Source organism: Olea europaea, unplaced genomic scaffold (assembly GCF_002742605.1).
Source record: "Olea europaea var. sylvestris unplaced genomic scaffold, O_europaea_v1 scaffold1996, whole genome shotgun sequence".
Taxonomy (NCBI): domain Eukaryota; kingdom Viridiplantae; phylum Streptophyta; class Magnoliopsida; order Lamiales; family Oleaceae; genus Olea; species Olea europaea.
In genome coordinates this window covers 36,800-58,235 of record NW_019237832.1, presented here as the reverse complement: position 1 = coordinate 58,235, position 21,436 = coordinate 36,800, and the positions used below count along the sequence as shown (strand labels likewise).

The following is a 21,436-nucleotide window of genomic DNA, read 5'->3' as shown; positions in this document are numbered from 1 at the left end:
TCAATAAATATCATATCTTTAGTATCGGATGACCATAACATACATATCATATCATATCTTTAAACTTTCATAAGTATCATAATTCAATAATATGGAAATAAACCATTTAAATGGGATAAAAACAATTATACCATGTTATCCTACCTTTACTGGACCAACAAAAAATGTTGTAAGATACTTATGAAAATACAGCTCACACTCTCTTCACTCAAAATTCTAAATAAAACTTTGAATATGAATATTTGTGGTGTATGTTTTCTTTTGACTTGAAATGAACTTAAAAATAAGGCCAACAAGATTGTTAGAAAGGCGAACTTATTTAAATTTTGATTAAGATTGAATTAGATGTATTCTCTATTTAAAGATAAGTCAATCACACATAATAAAAATTTCATACAAGAATTATTTGAAATGAAATTTTAAAAAATTCAAATCCCCTTTCTCTATTCATATACATGGTTAGGTTTTTAAAACAAACAACAAACATATAAACCACATGGCAAAAAGGAAACAGATTTTGGTTATCGTGGACTTAAATCAACTAACAGATTTAATAGGATAAAACAAAGATAAATTGCATTATATAATAATATACAGCTTTTCAAAATTATATACCATGCACGTGTACTCAATTTGGATATGATTAAATCTTTTTCAAATTAGAAATAAAAATAATTATATAACAAAGTATTATATTCTTTTGTTAATTATTTTAAAAGGTACGTTATCAAGTAATAAAAAAATACATATCAAATATGTTTCTTTGAATTGAAAAAACTTGGGCTTAACTCACACGATCTTACATTTTCTTGAGCCCAACATACGTTATTAATTAAGAACTATCCAACGAGCCCAATATTGATATATTTATTTTCGCGGGAAAAATTCATATTTAAGGTGTATTCTTTACACCATCTCAAAAGCCAGGTAAGAAGTTTGAAAATTCAAAATTCAGATTTGTATTTAACTAATTAAAATTATTTATTAAATAAATATATTAAAGTCATAGTTAAACAATTAATGGTCACATATTTCACAGGTTTATTTATCAGTCACATATCATCAAATTAATTGGTTACGGATTATTTCGAGGTCACAAATCAAAAATTTTATAGGTCACAGATCGTCAAATTTTAAGGTCACAGACCAAACTTTATGGTCACCCCTTCCACCGGTCCCATCCAGTACCAATCTTGGTCACAAACCACCACCATCTAATCGTCGATTGCACTATACCACTGCAACACCATACCGAATCCCGATCCAATACCACCACAACACCCCTACCACGTCACAACAATCGGTTAACACCACAACACACCACTTGAGCCACCACCGCACAGTACCACACCACTATTGCACGCACCCAACCACCGCACCACCACCTCCATCTCCACTGCACACCTCACTGTACCACCAACACACATAGCTAAATTGGCCGCACACTTCCACCTCCACTGCACACTGCAGGCCACCACTACCACCACAATCGCGTCATACACCACCACCACATCAACAATAGCCATGACTGAAAATCCACCATTACAACACTCACACACCATCGACCAACAAAAAATACAATCACCAACACCACCTCAACACCAACACAACACCCAAAACCACCACTAGATTTCTCTACTACAGAGAATAAATTCACCACCACAGCCGTCACCACAAAAACCGCCATCACCAATTTACCACCAGGTCCACCACCACACAAAACACCGTCTAATCCACCACCATCTTCGTTGCTGTCAACGTGTTCAAGGCACTATAGTCTTCAGATCCACACAATTGCACAAGCAAAAGCAGTCACACGGGCAGAAGAAGCAAAATGGGTTAGATCCAGCTGCAATGGCACTCGTCTTCCTCGTCAACCACGGCGGCGACATCGTCGCTCACGATTACAGAGGCGTCATCGTCGAGCAGCGACCTGCGGTGGTCTTTGATGAGGAGAGACGTGAGAGACAGATAGAGCAAACACTCGTCCTCGACCACGACGACGACACCGTCACTCGCGGAGTGTTGCAGCTATGTCATCGTCTTCATCGAGCGACGAGGTTGCGGTGGTCGCCGATGATGAGCTACGTGAGAGACAAATCGTTTGTTGAGAGAGAGGGTGAATTGAAATGGTTAGGGTTGGAATTGGGGGAGATATTTAATTATCATATTCATCCCAGATTTGTGAATAACAAAACTTCATACCAGATTTTTACACTGTAATGTTGAAACACCGATGACTGTGTAATTTCCTCTATTTTCGCCCTATCAAAATCTAAATATTTGGCCCAAATTTTTTTTGAATTTATACATATATCACTTTACTCCCCCAAATTTTCAAAATATTAAAAACATTGTATACAGAATAATTAATTATATTTTATGAATATTTTTTAGACTTTACATAGCGTATATAATTTGAACTGAGTAATAGAATCTTGAAGTATCATGTTTTCTATCGAGCCTTTGGTAATTTGTTACTCTACAAAATTGTCAAGAGGAAAATATTACCTTAACCCTAACATGAAATTTGTTTATACATTACTCTAATCCAAAAAACCCTTTAGATTGACCCGAGTGTGTAATAGGCCATAAATCAATCTATGTCTATCTTGACTAACATGCCTTTGAGAAAGAGATTCCTTGTTTATTCTTATACCGTTTATGCCCTCGAATTGGACTTATGAGTATTTGGACTATAACAATTCTGATGAAGAGTCACTCACTTTTGACACTTATATAATTTTGGAGTTGTCGTAACTTGGGCTCATCATTCTATACTCACAAGGAAGAAAAATCGAGCAGTTTATGCTTTAGTAGCTACCAATTTATTGGCTCTAGTATTCACTGGCTTTCAAGGAATGGATTATTATCAAGCACCCTCCACTATTTCTATTTTCTTCCAATAGTTCTACCCATCTAAAAAATCGTCGGCCTATGAATGTGGTTTCAATCCTTCTGATGTGGAGGTGATGAGTCGAGAAGCTCCAAACAAGTAGCTGTTAAGCCAATATCAGTGGTACAGTGAACCACTCATTCAATTTATTGTGAGTTGCAGAGTTTACCTTGTTCACTCAAGTACCTAAAAATTGTCATCTTAGAAGAGATGGCATGGTCTCCGGCTTGGGTATGGAGAGCAAATGTGGTTTAATGTTGTTTTACAAGTAATAAAATAACGCATACATTACCCTACCATGCAATTAGTAGAAAATGTTGATTTTTAATCAAAAAATGAAACATTGACATTAAAATGAAAAGAAACCGTGTTTCAAAAAGTATAAAAGGAGGTCAATGTGAAATATTTAATTTTTAATGAAAGAGAGATTTTTTTTTTTTTAAAATGTCAAAAAGATTTTTTTTTTTTTTGCCTTTAATTTTTTCTATAAAAGTAAGGTATTTGTGAGGTTGGTTCATGAACCAAGTTCGTCATAAAGCCCAAGTTAATTTTTGGGCCAGATTAAAGGGTCTAAAATAGAGGAAATTATGTGACGCACCTATTTTTTAATGAATATTTAAAACGGAAAAATTCACAATTAAGGTATTAAGTATTGACAATTCAATTCTCATGTCTAAAGTTTTGAAAATGCAAAAATCAGGTTTTCATTTTTTAATTAAGTATACTTTATTAATTGAAACTAATAGGGACATATTTATACCTTTAGTGGTCACATGTTCATAAATATAAGTCACAAACTTATTTATTAGTCACGTATTATCAAATTAATTAGTCACAGATTATTTCGAGATCACAAATCAAAAACTGTATATATCACAGTTTATTTAATTGGTCATATATGAAAAAATTATAGATCACAGTTTATCTATCGATCACATATTTTCAGATTTGTTGGTAACAATTATCAAATTTTGAGGTCACGGGTAATCAAATTGTCAGTCACGGGACAAAAAGCTGGTCAAATTACATACCACCACCATCGCCACTTCCACCATCCTCACCCTGTCACCGTCGCCTACCACCATCTCGCCGCCAACACTACCACCATTGCCCATTCCATTACCAACAATAACCACCCAATTCCACTGACAAAACCAAAACACAACCACCACGCTCCAACAACCAAAAAAAATCACCAACATCACCACTAGGCACTACCCCAACATCTCACCGCCACCGTTCCATTACCACTACCACCACAATAGCACCAACACTGCCAGAGGTACGGCACACAATACCAGCAACTCCACAGCACATACCACCACAAGCAGTAGCACAACATATTTTGTTTGCAAAGGAAAAGCGATGGCACAGATATCAACACCTCACCTCCAAAACTGTTGCCAAACATCTTCGATCTAAAAAATTGCCACCAATACCATCAACAACACCACCATCGTCCACCGTCACCAACACCATCAACATCTCCCCATGGCACACCTTGGGTGGAGATCCTCACAACAGTGATGTTCCTAAGAAACTCTTCCAGACGGTGCGTTCAGGTCCTCGTCGTGTCTCTTGCAGACAGCGTCGCTCTCTTGCTACGGCACCAATCTTCTTGCAGTGGCACCGACGATGGCGAGTGGTGAGAGAGGAGAGACGGATCTTAATCTAGGGTCTAGAATAAAATTGAGACGAATTGAAATAGGGTTGAATTATTTTATATTAATATTAATAATTAAATTAATACCTGAATTCTGAATAACAAACTTTCCTACATGATTTTTGCATTTTGATCTTCAAATGCATGAAATCTTGTAATTTCCCTATTTAAAATATACTATACAACTTTTTTTTAACCATAAATATTGTTTTTATATAGTAAAATAGAAATGTGGAAAACTAATCAAATCATACATATCATTCATTACTTATCTAATTTTACTCCAACATACGCGCGTTTAAATTATATTCCAACAAACATGCCCTTAACATGTCAAATTAATCTCAAAATTCCTAAAATTGTGTCCTTTCATATTTCAAACCAAAATCTCCACTAGATCGTCTCTCCCTTGAATCATTCACCAAGGAATCTTCTAAGCCTAATCACTAATTCGTTCTTCTATTAATCTACTATCTAAAAATAATACACACCATATCATAAATATCCACCATTTGATTCTCATTTTTTATTGATTAGGACTTTATTGCATGTTTGAGGAAAGTATGCCCCCCCTTTGGCTCCCGTTATATTACATTGCATTTTTCTCTTCTATTTTCAACCACATAATCATTATAAAGTATATTTTACACGTAAATCAAAATTTTATTCTTCTTTTTCAATCACTTATTTAAAAAAAATACTATTTCACCCATTTTCATTTCAAAAAATGGAGACCAAGTGGGGGCTATATATAAATAGATTTCATATATCATCTAGTATTCTTGATTTTAATAATGTAGCATAATAAATTATGAAATCTTTTTTGGAATAATGTAGATACAAAATTTTATGTTTGAAATATGAATCGGCCATATTCATTCGAGATATGATATACGTACAGATTCATTTTGTCAGAATGATGCTAGATTCATGTTTGACAGGATTTCATTGGTAGTTGTGTCAAAAATATTTTTCAACAATCCAATCACAAATTGTCAAGTACGAATCTGGCACCAATCTGACAAAATGAATCTGTACAAACAACATAAACCTATTCGTTTTGTTCGAGTGGACCCATTTCGACTGGCCATGTTAAAAGTTCTAGACAAATTGGATAAGGGAGCTTTACTCACTTATAGTAGCGTAATTGGGCTTGTTTGGGCCTTTTTTTTCTTTTTTCTTTTTTCTTTTTCAAAATATGCATTTTACAATAGTGTTATAATGGAGAACGCGTGATCAAAAAATAAGTAAAAATTTTAGATCTACTTATAGTATTATTTTATTAAAAAATGAGTAATTGAAATGGGATCAAGCACCGATAAAGAATATAGTTTGATGGAAAAAATTGGTCTCAAACAAGGTTTGAAAAAGTTCTTGGTTTTGGAGTGTGAAAATATAATTTTGGGAGTATTTAAAAGGAAATATATTTATTCCTTGTTTTGGAAAGATTATTTGGAAAAAAAAAAAAAAAACCTTGGAAAATGTGTAATTAAAAGGTAGGAAAAAACTATGGAAAAAGGAGAAAAAAAATATATCTAAATAATTTTCAAAAAATCACTTCCATACAAGCACTTAATAGGCAATTTTGATCATAAATCTAAGCAGCAATATTAATTTAATTTTTGTTATGGTCCGTTACACATTGATCCTCGATGATAGAAATATCATTGAATTGACAAGTATCCTCGTTAAAATATGTGTTATTTCAAATATTTTTGCATGTGAGGACATGTGACCGTATAAAAAGTTCATATCACTTGAGAGTTTTATTTTTTTATGGAAAAATTGCAGCCGAAGTACCAGTCCACACAAATGAACTGGGTACTCGATGGGTTTTTATCGATTGGCAAAGAGGTTTTTCATTTTCTTTCTTCCAGCTTTTACTAATAGTTTTTTGAGAGTGAGGAAAATTAGTGTTGGATAGCAGTGGAGATGGTGACTGGAGGTTTAACGGGGCAAATGAAGAAGTGGATGCAGCATGTTTTGGTGATTGGAGGTTTTTTGGAGATTAAGGAAAATGAGTTGCAGAGTTTGAAAACAGTTTTTGAGATGAATTTATCTAGTGGTAGATAATATGGGTTACATAAGGGTGTCCCCCTCTCACATGGGTGGGGGGGGGGGGGGGGGAAGGGAAGATATTATGATTGAGTTTTAATTAGCCCTTGGATATGAAATAAATTCGATTTTTTATTCATGCGGGTCCCTCCATGTGAGAGCGGAGACATCCTTACGTAACATATATTATTACTCCTAGCAAAACCCTTTTGAGATTCCGGTGAAGCTTGCAGCAAGGACGAGGAAATCAACAAGATTTCAATTTTTGATTTTATCGACAAATACCCGATTTTTGGTTCTGGAAGTGGGGTGGGTGGAGAAGATGACCGTTTCTTTTTAATTAATTCTTTTATTTTAACTTTTTATATGAAAATGTAAAATTACACATTTGTTCCTTTAAAAATCAATTAACAGTTGGTTAGGCCTTTGATTTTTGGTCAATAACAGTCAAACTAATTGTTTCTATCAATTTGGACTATAGGTGCGAATTTTTTAAAAGTTTGGTACCTCCGATGATACAAATGAAGCGTTTGGATCAAATCTGCTAATAAACGAAAGGTTTATTACCTCAACTACAATTTTCCCTTGTTTTATTAACGCATATAAACCAAGGTGAAAAGCAAGAATCAAAATCCGTGTATTTATAAGTTATAATTAGGATATCAAGGACACGGGTCTCACATCTAAATAATGATTAATTTATGACAAATTTCATTAATTTTCCACCCTTGAATAATTTAGCTTCTGTTTGAGCTCTATTTTTTTTGTTTAAAAAAAAAAAAGAGTTCTTTAATGATATTTTATGGAGAATGAATGAGTTGTTATACATGTAAAATTATTTTATCGAAAAACTTATATTTTAAAATAAACTTGATGACGTTTTAAATTTTCAAATTATGAGATCAAACAGGAATAAAATAAAACTATCTTCCATTCATATCAATAGCATTTCAAATTTACAAAAGCATGCAAATTACCGCCGCACCGACAGAACGGAAAGAATTATTATTCCATAAATATCTATGTGATTTGTGTAAAAAATCAGTGATCCAAATGCTTTCAATCCCTACACCAACATTAAAATCCAGAAGAAAAAAGAAAAAAGAAAAAAGAAAAAAGAAAAATAGGAAAAAAGAAGAAATTCCAGACTATTAAATCCCTGAATCCTTTTCTTCCACATTAAGGAAATCTCTCTTCACTTTTTTCCTTCATTCATAGTTCTATCTGGTTCTGTTTTATCAAGGTACATTTCACATTTGCATATTTTTGCATTATATAGAATATTCTCCTTTTCTTAAATTTAATCTCTGGGTTTTTTTTTTTGGGGGTTTCATTTTACGGTTCCTGCAGGAGGAAATATTTTTTGTTGAAATTATGTCTGAGGGCACGTATTTAAATGGAAATGGAAATCGCCAATATGGGTTCAATTCAAACGCGAAATCCTTTAAGATTTTTATAGGTTATGATTCGCGGGAGGACGTTGCATATGAGGTTTGTCGCTACTCCATACTGAAAAGAACCTCAATCCCAATTGAGATTTTCCCCATTAAGCAATGTGAATTGCGCCAAAAGGGGATTTACTGGCGGGAAAGGGGGAATTTAGAGAGCACTGAATTTTCTTTCTCGAGATTCCTAACCCCACATTTGGCGAATTACATTGGTTGGGCCATTTTTGTGGATTGTGATTTCTTGTATTTAGGTGATATTAAGGAATTATTTGATCTGATTGATGATAAGTATGCAATAATGTGTGTCCACCATGATTACACGCCTAAAGAGGCCACCAAAATGGATGGAGCAATTCAGACTGTGTACCCAAGAAAGAATTGGTCATCTATGGTTCTGTACAATTGTGGGCACCCAAAAAACCGGATGCTAACACCAGAGGTAGTGAATAAGGAGACGGGGGCATTCCTGCATAGGTTTCAATGGTTGGAGGATAATGAGATTGGGGAAATACCATTTGTCTGGAATTTTCTTGTGGGGCATAATGCGGTTGTCGAGGGTGATCCCGAAACATACCCTAAGGCTATACATTATACGCTTGGAGGGCCCTGGTTCGAGAAGTGGAAGGATTATCAATTTGGGGATTTGTGGTTGAATGAATTGGAGGAGTACAAGAAGAGCGCAGAGAAGAAGGTGGACGACCTGAAATGAGGCATCACTTAGCTGATCCCATTCTTCACTTGGTTTTTTCGGTACGTTTATCTCCGAACAGTCTGTGGATCTAGTTGATCTTCATTATTGTAATATTCATATTGTTTCGTCTGTATTTGTTGTATGTTGTGGTATAGTCGATCATTCTCAAGAGATTGGATTGTAATATCATATTTCTTAGCGTGTATTTATTGGGGATAATGCTCTGTGTACACGATATACATAGCTCAATCCATTTATTGGAGCAATAAAATAACTTTGAATTGTCCTTGAGTGCTATTTCTTCCGTGCACTTGGTTTACTTTTCTCGCGTTCTTCGATGAGTTAATATTGGCTCAAGGTTATTGCATCCTGCCTGTTGATCATAGTTGATTTGATATAATGATCCTATAGGCTTTATATTCTTCTTGTTGGTTGTGTCCTTTTCTGTTCGGTTATGGGTGGGATCCACCAATATAAAAAATTAACGAAGAAAATCGCATATTGGACAACACTGCACATGACAATAAATAAAATTATTCTTTTTTAATCATTTTATGTCATACAGCCAGGCATACTAAACATGCCACTATAGTTTTGGTAGTCTCTTGCTATACCAACTCATCAGATTCACTGCTTCTGCATTTTATCCTCTTCGTTCATTTCTCATTTCTTAGTTAGCATATTGGGGTGAGTATGATTTAGGCCATGTTTGAGTCACATTTATTATTCATGTCAAATCGATAGGAAATGTATGGTTAAAAAATAAGGAAAAGTTTTAGATTTGCGTGTAATATTATTTTACTGAAAATGTATAATTAAAATGATATCAAATTACCATTGAAAAATATATTTTTTTTGAAAATAATATGATTCAAACAAACCTTTAAAATGTTTATCCTTGAGAAGTAATATAGAAACTAGTTTGGTAGACCATGGAGGAGGGTCCCTTTGGGGAAGGAGTAAAAGCCATGTGGGAACCTGGGAACCAACAAGGGCACAACCTGCGATTTACCTCCACTAGTCACTGAGGGGCCGGGGGCTAGAGGTCCAGGATTTAGTTCGGCTAAGCTGGGACACCTGGGTTATCAAAAAAAAAAAAAATAATAAAATAAAATAAAATAAAATAAAAGAGTAATTACAATGAAAAATATTTCAATAATACGAACGATTTTCACTAAAATAATTAAAATATTTATGACGATTTCAGTAGATATCTTTCAACTAGAATCTCTCTCTTTTCTGATCCACTACATAGCAGCCTTGGACATTGATTAGGGCTATTACTTATCACTTATCAGTGTTCGTTGGCACATGTGATTCCATTTGTATTATTGCCCACTGTTAGTACCTTGTACTTTTTGATAATGCATTTACGGAACAGCTGTGAAAGAAAAAGCATCCAAAGGGAAAACGTGTACAATATGCTAGCGTACTACAATAACTTTTTCTAAATCCTTCCCTTTTCCCTTTCTTATTATAAACATGTTTAGCATTTAAAAAATTGATGAAAATCTAAGTTAATGTTATCGATTAATTTTAATCATATTTCATGATCTTCAACTTTTCAATCACGCATTTCATCAAATTTATCAAAATTTAATTTTTAGCTACAACAGAAAGGGCTTAACGTTGTTTGCGTCTCGTACAAATGCAAAATCTTTAATCCTAATGCTACGAGAACAGAAAAATTCATTGCAGTTGTGATCACCGATTTCCAAAGACACAAGTCACACAACTGTCTACCCATCTTGTCGTTTACATAAAAAACAACCAAAAGTCTTTGAGACCTCAACTTGGCGAGTTAATTGTTTCAATGGTCCCTGAACTTTGGTCAATGTTTTTGATTGGTCACTAAAATTTAAAATGTTGACTTTTTGTCACTGAACTTAGGTCAATGTTTTTGATTGCTCACTGAACTTAGGTCCATTTCTTAGATTGCTCATTGAAATTTAAAATATCGAGTTTTGACCACTATACTTTGGAATATGTCGTACGTTACTTACTAACATAACTGTTGAATTTTGAAAAATATCTAATTTACAGTGAGTAATGTACAGTATTTTTCAAAGTTCAGTGAGTAATGTACAACATTTTTCAAAGTTCAGTGGTCAACTCGATATTTTAAATTTCAGTAAGCAATCAAAGACATTGACCTAAATTCAGTAACCAAAACTCGACATTTTAAATTTCAGTGACCAATCAAATACATGGACCTAAGTTCCGTGACCATTGGAGCAATTAACTCCAACTTAGCCAAATAAAAAGCATATCGAATCTCTTTTCTACTCATACACTAATAGGATATTAGGATTCCGACGATCTTACCACAACCAACAATTGTTATCTGAGCTCTATCCTCTATCATGTTATTGATCGATTTTGTTCATTATTAATTTGCTGTATGTTCAAATGGCAGAGCCACACATGGGCAAAGGTTGTCCACTAATTTGGTGTATGTTCAGGGGTAGAGCCACATAAGGGAAAGGGTGGTCCAAACTTTCTGATAAGTTTTTTTTTTCCCTTTTCCTGTCAAATTTCCTTGCATTGGGTTGTTGAAGTTGATGCTTGTTTCATAAAATTTTCTTTTTGTTAATGCCCAGTAAGTTGCACATTATGTGTTTTAGAAAATGCATAATATGGTAAACAATTAAATCCCAAATTGTAAGTCGATAATATGTGATTCTTTGTTAATCTGAAAATTCATTTTTATAAGCCAAGTTGAAATGCACTTTAGTATTCACCTTTTTGAACCATTTTTTCTTTATACTCAACTACATATTTGATGTGTGTTTAATGAAACAGGATACTATTGGATGGGAGTTTAAGAGTTCTTTGATGTGATTCTTTGTATTAGTCATATTGAAGTTTTTTGTATGCCTCATTCTCCTTGTCTTGAACTGCTCATATTACTGCATAATTGTGCTGTGTTAACATACAATTTTTGGCATGCATAAATGTGAAAGCATTAGCTGAATAGTAGCTCGTAGTTCGTTTCTTTGTTATTATTTCGGACCTGTCGCAACTCGCAACATCTTTGCAAATCTACACCATATCGTTTTGATTTTATCTGGTGTACCGGAAAGGACAAAATAAAATTTGGGCTGCGTGGTTGGTGGCGGAACAATACCCTTCTATCTGCCTGGTGGCGTTCCGACTACTCCGTCAAGTGTGTGTAACTTGAAAAACGAAGGCGGGGCTTCCTCTCTCGTTTTACCTCCGGCGTGAGAATTAGTTTATAGACTTGGAAAAAATGCAATTGGAATTCAGATGGCTAAAAAGAGAGAGAGAGAGAGAGAGATCCCTTTACCTGTATCACATCCGGGGGTATTTATAGATATTGGAAATTGGATAACCGCTGGGCGGTCGTGGTGCTATGTGTCCCACGTTGGCATTCCCACTACCCCCACGTGCTGAGTGGGGGATCTTTAACTTCCTGCTTGGAGGTTGCGCCTGTATTAACCGCCATGGAATCTAGTCAATTCACTAGAGGTTTTGTGGCTAAGTATTTGGATAATCGTATAGGTAATTCCATGTCAGTTGAAGACTTCGCGTAGAGGTAGAGCGACCTTGGGGGGGTCGACGGCCTCGAATAGTAGAGCGCCCCTGGGGGTAGTGGTAGAGCGCCCCTGGAGGGGGGTCGATGGCCTCGCGTAGTAATAGAGCGCCCCTGGGGGGATGGCCGTGCACGGTGGTAGAGCACCACTTGAGGATAGTGGTAGAGCATCCCTTAAGGGTCGGTGGCCTTACAACGAAGTGCAACGATCCATCTTGCTTGTCGTCGAGGGTAGCTTCCTCTAACAACCTATATCATTAGCCTCCTTACCCCTTGTCAATGTTATCGGCAAGGGGTAGCAATTTTCTTTATCCGGTTTGATTTGAATTTTTTTTTTAAATGATAAATGAGTAGTTCGTATTAGCAAGTCGAGCAATGCAATTGAAATCAAGTAGCAATTTTACTGTATACATGGCACCCCATCAATGGTCCTAATGTTGGAGGGAATTTTTCCCCCAAAAAAGTTTGAATTCTTGTGTCTATAAAAGGGAGATGATTTCTACTTCAAACAATCACTCTCATTTTCTCACAACATCCTAGGCTTTCTCCTTCCTAAGGTAATTTTCTCTCCTTTTTAATCCAAAGTCTTGCTTTGAATTTGTTATCTTCATCTTTTTTTGTTGCCATGTATAAGACATTTCTTTCTTCTCCTTCCAATGAGAATAATGATGGGGGGTGTGGTGACTCGACCGGACTTTCGTCGAAGGGTATCGGAGGGGGTCCGACCAGCCTACGGGGGGCCGACCGGTGACCAGCAGGGTTGGCCCCATGGTTGGTCGACATGATTGACCAGCTGTCGACTATTGTCGACCAGCCATAGGACTGGTCGAGCGACGGCCAACCTTTGGGCTGGCCGTCCCCTGACTTTTCCTGAGCTTCGTAGCCTATTCGGCCCTTCAACCTGACTCATTAGTAACTCGCCCCCTTCGCCCGGTAGATCTCTTTATGACATTGATAGTGAAACTCATTCAATCGATTCTCAGGGGTTTGTCCCAAATTCCCTAAAGAGGCATATTAGTTCTACCAAATTTTCGAACCAAAATTTAGAAATTGGGCAAGACCCGGCTGGTGAGGTTGTCTCCCTAGATATCCCAAAAAGTTATAGTCTCTACAATTTCCCACTTAAGTTGGAAAAATGTCTAGGTAAGTATGACTGAGTTGATGATTACATCTATAGAGCCCCCGGTCCTAAAGAAAGACTCCCTGGGTCTGACCCCGCGAGGTAGCCGTGTACAAGGCTGTTATGGACGGGGGTTTTCAGTTCCCCATTCATCCCTTTTTTGTGTCGATTTTCAATGAGTTTCACCTTACTCCTAGTCAAATTAATCCCAACGCTTGGAGAAAGGCGTTATATTTCCTATAAGTTTGTCTCAAAAGGAAAATATCACTTTCCATAGACATTTTCAGGTGTGTCTTTGAAATACATGAGCTAGTTCAATGTAATGCATTCGTCTATTTTACAACCAGAGTTCCTTTGCAATTTCCTAAATTTAGAAATTTGAATAGCGGATGGAAATCCTGATTCTTCTTCGTCCAGCCTTCAGCGGGTCGGTTCTCTTTCAACACCAATTGGCGACACCCCAAAATTTGTCCCTCCAATAATCAAGTAGAAGTTATCCCCTTTCTAAAAGCTCAAATCCAAGAGTTGGTTGATGTACCGCCTCTCGCACCTGACTTAGGATCAGTCTTGACCATGAAGAACATGTTGATAGTGGGGATGAGTCGTCTTACTAGTAGGTTGTTTCTGTCGATTTTTTTTATCGCATAAACACACATTCACTTATTATTTTTTGCTTTTAGTTTTTCGGGACTAATGAGTTTGGGTGTGTGCATACAGATATGGACTTTGATCTTGATGAGGTATTGAAGACACTGCCAGAAGGCGATGAGGGCCCTGCTCCCATTGATGGTAAGCTTTTGTGTTCACCTCCATTTTTTTTGTATCCTCATGCTCTTCTACCTTACGATCTTAACGGATTCTAACTTATATGTGCAGGGGCAGAGCTTGATCTTGAAGGGATCATGGATTCCATACCCAACCAGGGGCAGGGGGATGGGCGGATCCATCACCTATCCCTTCAAAGAGAAGGAGGGCGGCTGATCAAAAGGGAGGTCTCGGGCAATCAATGAGACCTCCCAGCCTCAAGACGAGCCTCGTGAGGTGGCTCCAGCTCCTAGGCCGGGTGCTTCCAGCCGTGCACAGTGTGAGCGCGATGATTCACTTCCCAACTTCGGGTTTCCCCCCACCCGGGGCTATCATGAGATGGGGGTGCTCAAGTCTTTGCTGACGTCCACTCGATCTAAAGCAATTGCAGGGTGTAGTGCAGACGACATTGAAAGGGCTACGGCTGTTTATCTCCAGAGGGTACGTTTCCAATTTCGCATTTTTTTTATGTTGGGTCTTACCTTTTAAGCTTGGTTTTAACGCTTAACTTTTATCTTACCTCCTCATTTCTTAGGTGGTAGCTCTCCAGACTGGACTCGCTGAATCGAATCATCGCCTGGCCTCGGAGTTGAAGACTCTTACTGAAGAAAAGAAAAAGGAGGCTCATCATTACAAGAAAAAGATATCCTCCTTGAAGAAATCTCTGGAGACGTTGGATGCTCGAGCTCACGAGCAGGAGACGGAGAATAACAACTTGCGTTCTATTTTGGCTCACGCTCCGGAAGAGGCAATTGAGAGGTCTAAGGCCTCAGCTGAGTATGCCAGAGATCTCGAGGTATCTGTGGAGCAGTATAAGACGTCGTCCGATTATGCTAAGGCTTTGAATTCATATGGGGGGAAGGCGATGACAGCGTCTATCAAACTCTCCAAGGAGTGGATTATGGTCAAGCATCCTTCTATAGACCCCTCTGGTCTAGATAGATTTCTTGTGCAGCGCGATGGGAAGGAGAGTGGAGCATAGTCATCCAGGTCGCTTGGACGTTTATCACAAGGTGGTAGTGGGGATGTCTCCCCTTCGAGCTGAAGCATTTCTTAGTTGTTGTTCCCTTTGCTAGCTTTTCCTTTTTCGTGTTTACTTTTGTTTAGTCTCATTATCTCCTACTTGTCCAGGATGTGGGCAAGAGTTTCTCATATGTACAAGTACATTTTTCGTTTGCTATTATTAGTGTTGAGTGCATTGTTCTTTCAACTTGCCGTCTCTCATGTCGTCCCTCTTCTTTTTCCTTTCATTGTTTGATGGTGCGGGGGAGTAGCTTTTTATCGGGCTAGAGTTCAGTGGCCGATGGCCCTAGCCAATTTTAGCCTTATGTTTCCCCGTGCCTAGCCGCGTAAGCTATGTCGATCGTCGGAAGAGGGGTCTAGCGGTTAAGAGCCTTAACCAATTTTTGGCTTGTTAAGATTCTCTGCCTAACCACGTAGGTTATGTCGATCGTCGGGAGAGGGGTCTAGCGATTAAAGACCTCAGTCAATTTTTGGCTTGTTAAGGCTCTCTGCCTAACCACGTAGGCTATATCGACCGTCGGGAGAGGGGTCTAGCGGTTAAGGGCCTTAGCCAATTTTTGGCTTGTTAGGCTCTCCGCCTAGCCGCGTAAACTATGTCGATCGTATGTCTTCATGGGATGAGGGGGAGTTTGAGACTGCATATCGGTATATAAAAATACTTGGATTCGTGAGCTCAGTAGGCACACCGGGACGTCCCAACTAGGCTGGCCCTTCCTTAGCGCCCTCATCACTTGCTACTACCAAGGTTTTTTATTGAATAAACAAAAGCAACTAAGGGTGCCTTCGTGAGGCATTACATAGAGAGAATTAACAAGGCAATCTATCTACTGTATTTACAAAAATGTATCCCATGCGTCTATTCTAAAATCTACTGGTAGTATTTTTTGAGATGCTCTACATTTCACGGTTTACCCAGTGATCGTCCCTTCATGTCTTTCAAGCTGTAAGCCCCCTTTCCTAGGCTGTGGATCACTTCATATGGGCCTTCCCAATTTGGTCAGAGTTTTGTTGGGGATGCCTTGCTGCTGCCGCGTCTCTTAACACGAGGTCCCCTGGTTGAAAGATTCTTGGTTTCACTCTCCGATTGAAGTATTCGGTGGCTCTCTGCGTATAGGCCATCATCTTTATTACCGCCTTCTCCTTTACCTCTTCTAGTAGGTTGAGTTATCCTCTGGTCATGGTGTCATCGGGCTGTCTAACTTTCATCCTACCTGTCTCACTCAAAATTTCAACTGGGACTATGACTTCCATCCCGAAGGTTAGTCTGAATGGTGTCTCCCCGGTCGGCTCTCGTGAAGTTGTGTGGTACGCCCACAGCACATTGGGAAGCTCATCTGTCCAAAGCCCCTTCTCCTTTTCCAATCTGGTCTTCAGATCCCAGAGAATGACTTGGTTGGTCACTTCAACTTGCCCGTTCGATTGTGGGTGAGCGACCGAAGTCAGTCTATGGTTGATGTGATAACTTGCACAAAAAGCCTTGAAGCTATGATTGTCAAATTACCTGTCGTTATCTGCCACCATTACCCTGGGTATCCCGAATCGGCATATTATATTTTTCCATACAAAACCCTGTACTTTTGCGGTCGTGATGGTCGCAAGTGGTTCTGCCTCTACCCACTTGGTGAAGTAGTCGATAGCGACCAACAAAAACTTCCTTTACCCCTTGGCTAAAGGTAAAGGCCCTAAAATATCCATCCCCCACTGAAAAAATGGGCACACCCAAAAAATGGCTGCCCGTTGCTCGACTGGGACGTAGATCAAATTTCCGTGTCATTGACAAGTGTCACACTTTCTTACTAATTCTTTGGCATCTTTTTTCATGGTTGGCCAATAGTAACCTTGCCGTAGAATTTTGAAAGCAAGGGATGTTGCCTCTTGATAGTTACCACAAGTCCCAACATGTACCTCAAACAGTATCTCTTTAGCTTCCAAGGGTCGTATGCACTTTAGATATGACACGGTGAAACCCCGCTTGTAAAGTTGCCCATCATGATGGTGAATGAGATTGCCCGAGCTCTCAACCTCCTTGCTTCAAAGGGATCTTTCGATGTTTTATTTTCTGTGAGATATTTAATTAACGGATCCATCCAGCTTTCCTCGTACTCAATATTTTTCACCTCGACCCAGCGTTGGATGCTGGGTTGTTGTAAAACTTGCACGTTCGCTATTCACGGCAGATTTCTTGGGTTTGCCGATGCGAGTTTCGCTAGCACGTCTGCCCGCTCATTTTCCTTTCGTAGGACCTTTGCCATCCTGAAGCTTGTGAACCCCCTTTGCAGATCCCTTACTTTCATCAGGTAGGCTGCCATCTTCCCATCCTTAGCCTTATACTCCCCCGAAACCTGTCCAATTATTAGCTGCGAGTCACTGCAAACCTCTACCGAAAACACCCCCAGCCTAGCTACCAAACCTAGGCCTATGATTACTGCTTTATACTCAGTATCGTTGTTAGTGATGGGGAACTCGAAGCGCAGTAAGTATTCCAATTCCTCGGAGTCTGGCCCAATCATTATGATTCCTACCCCTGATCCTTCCGTATTTGAAGAACCGTCCACAAAAACGTTTAAATCTGTCTTTTGCCCTTCTGGGGGTTCTGCTGGGGTGGTAAGCTCAGCAATGAAGTCTGCCAGAGCCTGCGCTTTGATGGCGGTTCTTGGCTTGATTTCAATGTCAAATTCATTCATTTCAATTGCCCATCTCAGCAGTCTTCCGGATGTCTCTGGTCGATGTAGGATCTACTTGATGGGTTGGTCAGTCATCACTTGTACCATATGGGACTGAAAGTAAGGCTTGAATTTTTTGACCACAACGATCAATGCGAGCACCAGTTGTTCGGCCAGACTGTACCTTGTCTTTGCGCCTTTGAGGACTTGACTGACACAGTAGACTGATTTCTGTGCCTTTGGGAATTCCTTTACGAGAACTACTGTAGCGACACTGCGAGGTAGAGACATAGTACGTCCCCAGGGCATGGGCTGGTCAATATGGGAGGCTGCTGGAGTGACCTTTTCAAGGATTCCAGCGACTCCTCGCATTTTTAAGTCCACTCAAAATTTGTAGAGCCCCCAATGGCTTTAAAGAAATGGTAGCACTTATCCGCTACCCGACTCATAAAACGGTTAAGGGCTGCCACACGCTCTGTCAGCTGCTGGACCTCCTTCCTACTAGTGGGGCTTTTCATTTCAAGTATTGCCTGTATCTTGTTGGGATTCGCCTCAATACCTCGCTGGGTGATCATAAAACCTAAGAACCTTCCAACGGATGTACCAAAAACACATTTCTCGGGATTGAATTTCAAATTATTCTGTCGAGCTATGTCGAACACTCTCTGCAGGAAGGCCACGTGGTCGATGGCCTTAATACTTTTTACCACCATATCGTCGACGTAGACCTCTATGACATTTCCAATCAACTCCTGGAAGACCCTATTCACCATCCTCTGGTAAGTTGTCCCTGCATTCTTCAAACTGAAAGACATGACAGTGTAACAGTAGGTTCCAGAATCTGTGATGAACGATGTCTTCTCTTGGTCGCACTTAGCCATAGAGATTTGATGATAGCCCGAGAAAACATCTAGGAAGCTGAGCCTCTCGTGACCCGACGTGGCGTCGACGAGGTGGTCTATCCCTGGGAGCGGGTATGAGTCTTTAGGGCATGCCTTATTTAATCCAATGTAATCTACGCACATGCGCCACTTCCCATTTGACTTTTTTACTAGCACAATATTGGCTAACCATTCGGGGTACCGTACCTCTCGGATGAAAGAACTCTGAGGCGATGCTGAGCAAATGCTGGACTGACCCCAGTGATATCACTTGGGCTCCATGCAAAGACGTCTAGGTTGTCTGTTAAGCACCTCACCAACTTCCCTTTTTCGTTAGAGTGCTGACCTCCCGGCCTTCCATTATGGAAATCTTTCCGATCATGTTAAGTGGCTCAATCCGCCCTCTCGAAAGTTCGACTTCTAACATCATGATTGATGGGCTCTTTTGAGTGATATACTATCAACATAATATTTCCTGGATGCTTGCTGACCCTCCTGCACATACCCGACTCCCCTGCTGGTTGGGAATTTCAGAACCTGGTGATAGGTCGAGGGGATGGCCCCAGCTGCGTTGAGCAACGGCCGATCGTAGATTGCATTATAGGCCATGGGGTTCTTAATGACCAAAAAGCTTGCCACAATTACCACAGTGGTTGGATATGTGCCTAGAATGACCGGGAGCTCCACAGTACCTTCTGGAATCACCGTGGCTCATCCAAAGCCTTGCAAGGGGGTGTTCACAATTTTTAACTTGTCAGGTGGGACCTTCAGGCCTAAAAACGCGTCCCAGGTGAGTACATTTGCGGCACTTTCCCCGTCGACCAATACTCTTTTGACGTCAAAATCAGCTATGTCACCTACTATTACTAGGGCATCATCATGGGGATGCGCCACGCCTACCAAGTCTTCCTCGCCAAAGGTGATGCTCTGACTGAACCTTGCCTTCTTTTGGATGGAGCAAATCCCGAGAGAGCATGCGTAGCTTTTCCTAGTCGAATTTGAATCTCTCCCTCCTGCTAACCCTCCTGTAATCATGTTTATCACTCCGACCCTAGGTGGGGGACGGTCCTCCATCTTTTGCTTCCCCCAGTTGTCCTTCACATACTTGCTCAGGAGACCCCACCTTAGGAGGCGCTCGATCTCCTCTTTCAGTTGCAGGCACTCTTCAGTATCATGTTAGTGATCCTTATGGAAATGACAACATCTGCCCTAGTTTCTTTTACCTGCTGGCGTTACCGTTGGTCTCGGCCATTCTAGCTCTTTCATGTCTCGTATTTCCATCAATAGTTTGGCACGTGGGGTGTTCAAAGGGGTGAACGCCATGGACTCCTCTCGTTTATGCCTGGCTGGCCAGTCTTGGGTGGCCCCTTTAACCATCTGCTCACTTCTTGGCCTATTTTTTTGGCAGGTCTTAGCTCATCCCCCTAATTGCGCTCGTGACTTTCTACTTCCCACCCCTCTCTGAGGTTCTTTGTGACCTTCTTCGCCTCCTCAACATCAACATACTTGTCTCATTTTTTAATAAGTCGTGCATTGATTTTGGGGAGTTCTTGGAAAGTGACATCTTAAAAGCTCGGTTCCGAGTTCCATTCATTAACGCAGTTACCATTGCCGATATCTGAAGGTCCTCTATTCCAAGGGTCGCACGGCTCAATCTGGCCAAATATTCCTGCAGAGATTCATCTTTCTCCTGGACCACTTGCATCAGTCCAATGGCTGTCCTCCTCTTTCTCTTGCTACTCAGGAAGTAGGCTACAAAGCTTCTGAAAAGTTCATCAAATGTTCGGATAGACTGGGGGGCAAGTGTTGCCACCCAGTCTCTGGCTTCCCTCCTGAGAGTCGGGGAAAAATACCGGCACATTACCGCATCAGGTACTGCATAGAGTCTCATCAGATCAACGAAGGTCCGCAGATGGCCAAGCGGATCTGTAACCCCGTCGTAAGCCTCTATCATAGGTTGCTTAAAGCCTTTAGGTAAAGGGACCGCCATGATTTCGGGCGCGAACGGGTCCTCTTCTAGGACCATCTACCTGCGCTTGTCTTTTCTTTTAGATATCGCATCATCAATTTTCTTCGTCATGATCTCCTCCATTCTCCGCTCCAGATCCGCTAAGGGTGGGACGGACTGCAAGACCGTCATCCCTGGAGCCCTCGAGCCTGCGGTCACCGGTTGGATGGCAGATGGTGTTTCTATGTGCGCCTGCTGGGGTAGAGGTAGGGCCTCAGCCGAATACGGTGGGAGGGCGGCTCTCTGCGTTTGATTCTGCAAGAGAGTCATCATGGCCGCTAACTGGGTCTCTAGGGCACTGAACTGGCTTTGCATCACATACTGCGGCGGCGGCGACGGATCGGGGCCTCTACTGACCAATTCTGATTCTGCATCTGTCGTTGCTGCTCTTAGACGTGTGTCACTTCTTGTTCGTCTTCTCGACATGACCTTTGTGTTCAGTGGAAGAGCTTCCCATGGACGGCGCCAATGAAGTGGTGGCGGAACAATACCCTTCTATCTGCCTAGTGGCATTTGGCGTTCCGACTACTCCGTCAAGTGTGTGTAACCTGAAAAAGGAAGGTGGAGCTTCCTCCCCCGTTTTACCTCTAGCGTGAGAATTAGTTTATAGACTTGAAAAAAATGCAATTGG

General features: G+C 40.0%; 2 protein-coding genes across 4 annotated transcripts; both read left to right on the top strand.

Annotated features, from left to right (window-relative positions):
* The first annotated feature begins 7,685 nt into the window (after window positions 1-7,685).
* On the top strand, window positions 7,686-9,044 carry LOC111379500 (protein CDI-like). Its single transcript, XM_023002880.1, has 2 exons — window positions 7,686-7,857; window positions 7,965-9,044. Exon 2 carries the CDS (start codon window positions 7,989-7,991, stop codon window positions 8,769-8,771), a length of 783 nt encoding a protein of 260 aa, XP_022858648.1. The 5' UTR covers window positions 7,686-7,857; window positions 7,965-7,988; the 3' UTR covers window positions 8,772-9,044.
* A 2,020-nt stretch (window positions 9,045-11,064) lies between these two features.
* LOC111379501 lies at window positions 11,065-15,428 on the top strand. 3 transcript variants are annotated; one of them, XM_023002883.1, is made up of 4 exons: window positions 11,065-14,039; window positions 14,144-14,215; window positions 14,303-14,671; window positions 14,766-15,428. In XM_023002883.1, the coding sequence occupies exons 3-4, from the start codon at window positions 14,570-14,572 to the stop codon at window positions 15,210-15,212; spliced, it is 549 nt and encodes a 182-aa protein (XP_022858651.1). In that variant the 5' UTR covers window positions 11,065-14,039; window positions 14,144-14,215; window positions 14,303-14,569; the 3' UTR covers window positions 15,213-15,428. The 3 variants fall into 3 exon arrangements, with proteins under 3 accessions (XP_022858651.1, XP_022858650.1, XP_022858649.1); XM_023002882.1 differs by having other exon boundaries at window positions 11,065-14,043; XM_023002881.1 differs by having other exon boundaries at window positions 11,065-14,215.
* Window positions 15,429-21,436: the final 6,008 nt, after the last annotated feature.

What these genes read in the sequence shown, in the direction of transcription:
- LOC111379500 (XM_023002880.1), top strand. Translation starts at nt 7,989, where the DNA reads ATGTCTGAGGGCACGTATTTAAATGGAAATGGAAATCGCCAATATGGG.
- LOC111379501 (XM_023002883.1), top strand. Translation starts at nt 14,570, where the DNA reads ATGGGGGTGCTCAAGTCTTTGCTGACGTCCACTCGATCTAAAGCAATT. An exon ending in CGGCTGTTTATCTCCAGAGG is followed by an intron (nt 14,672 to 14,765) that starts GTACGTTTCCAA and finishes CTCATTTCTTAG; the next exon opens with GTGGTAGCTCTCCAGACTGG.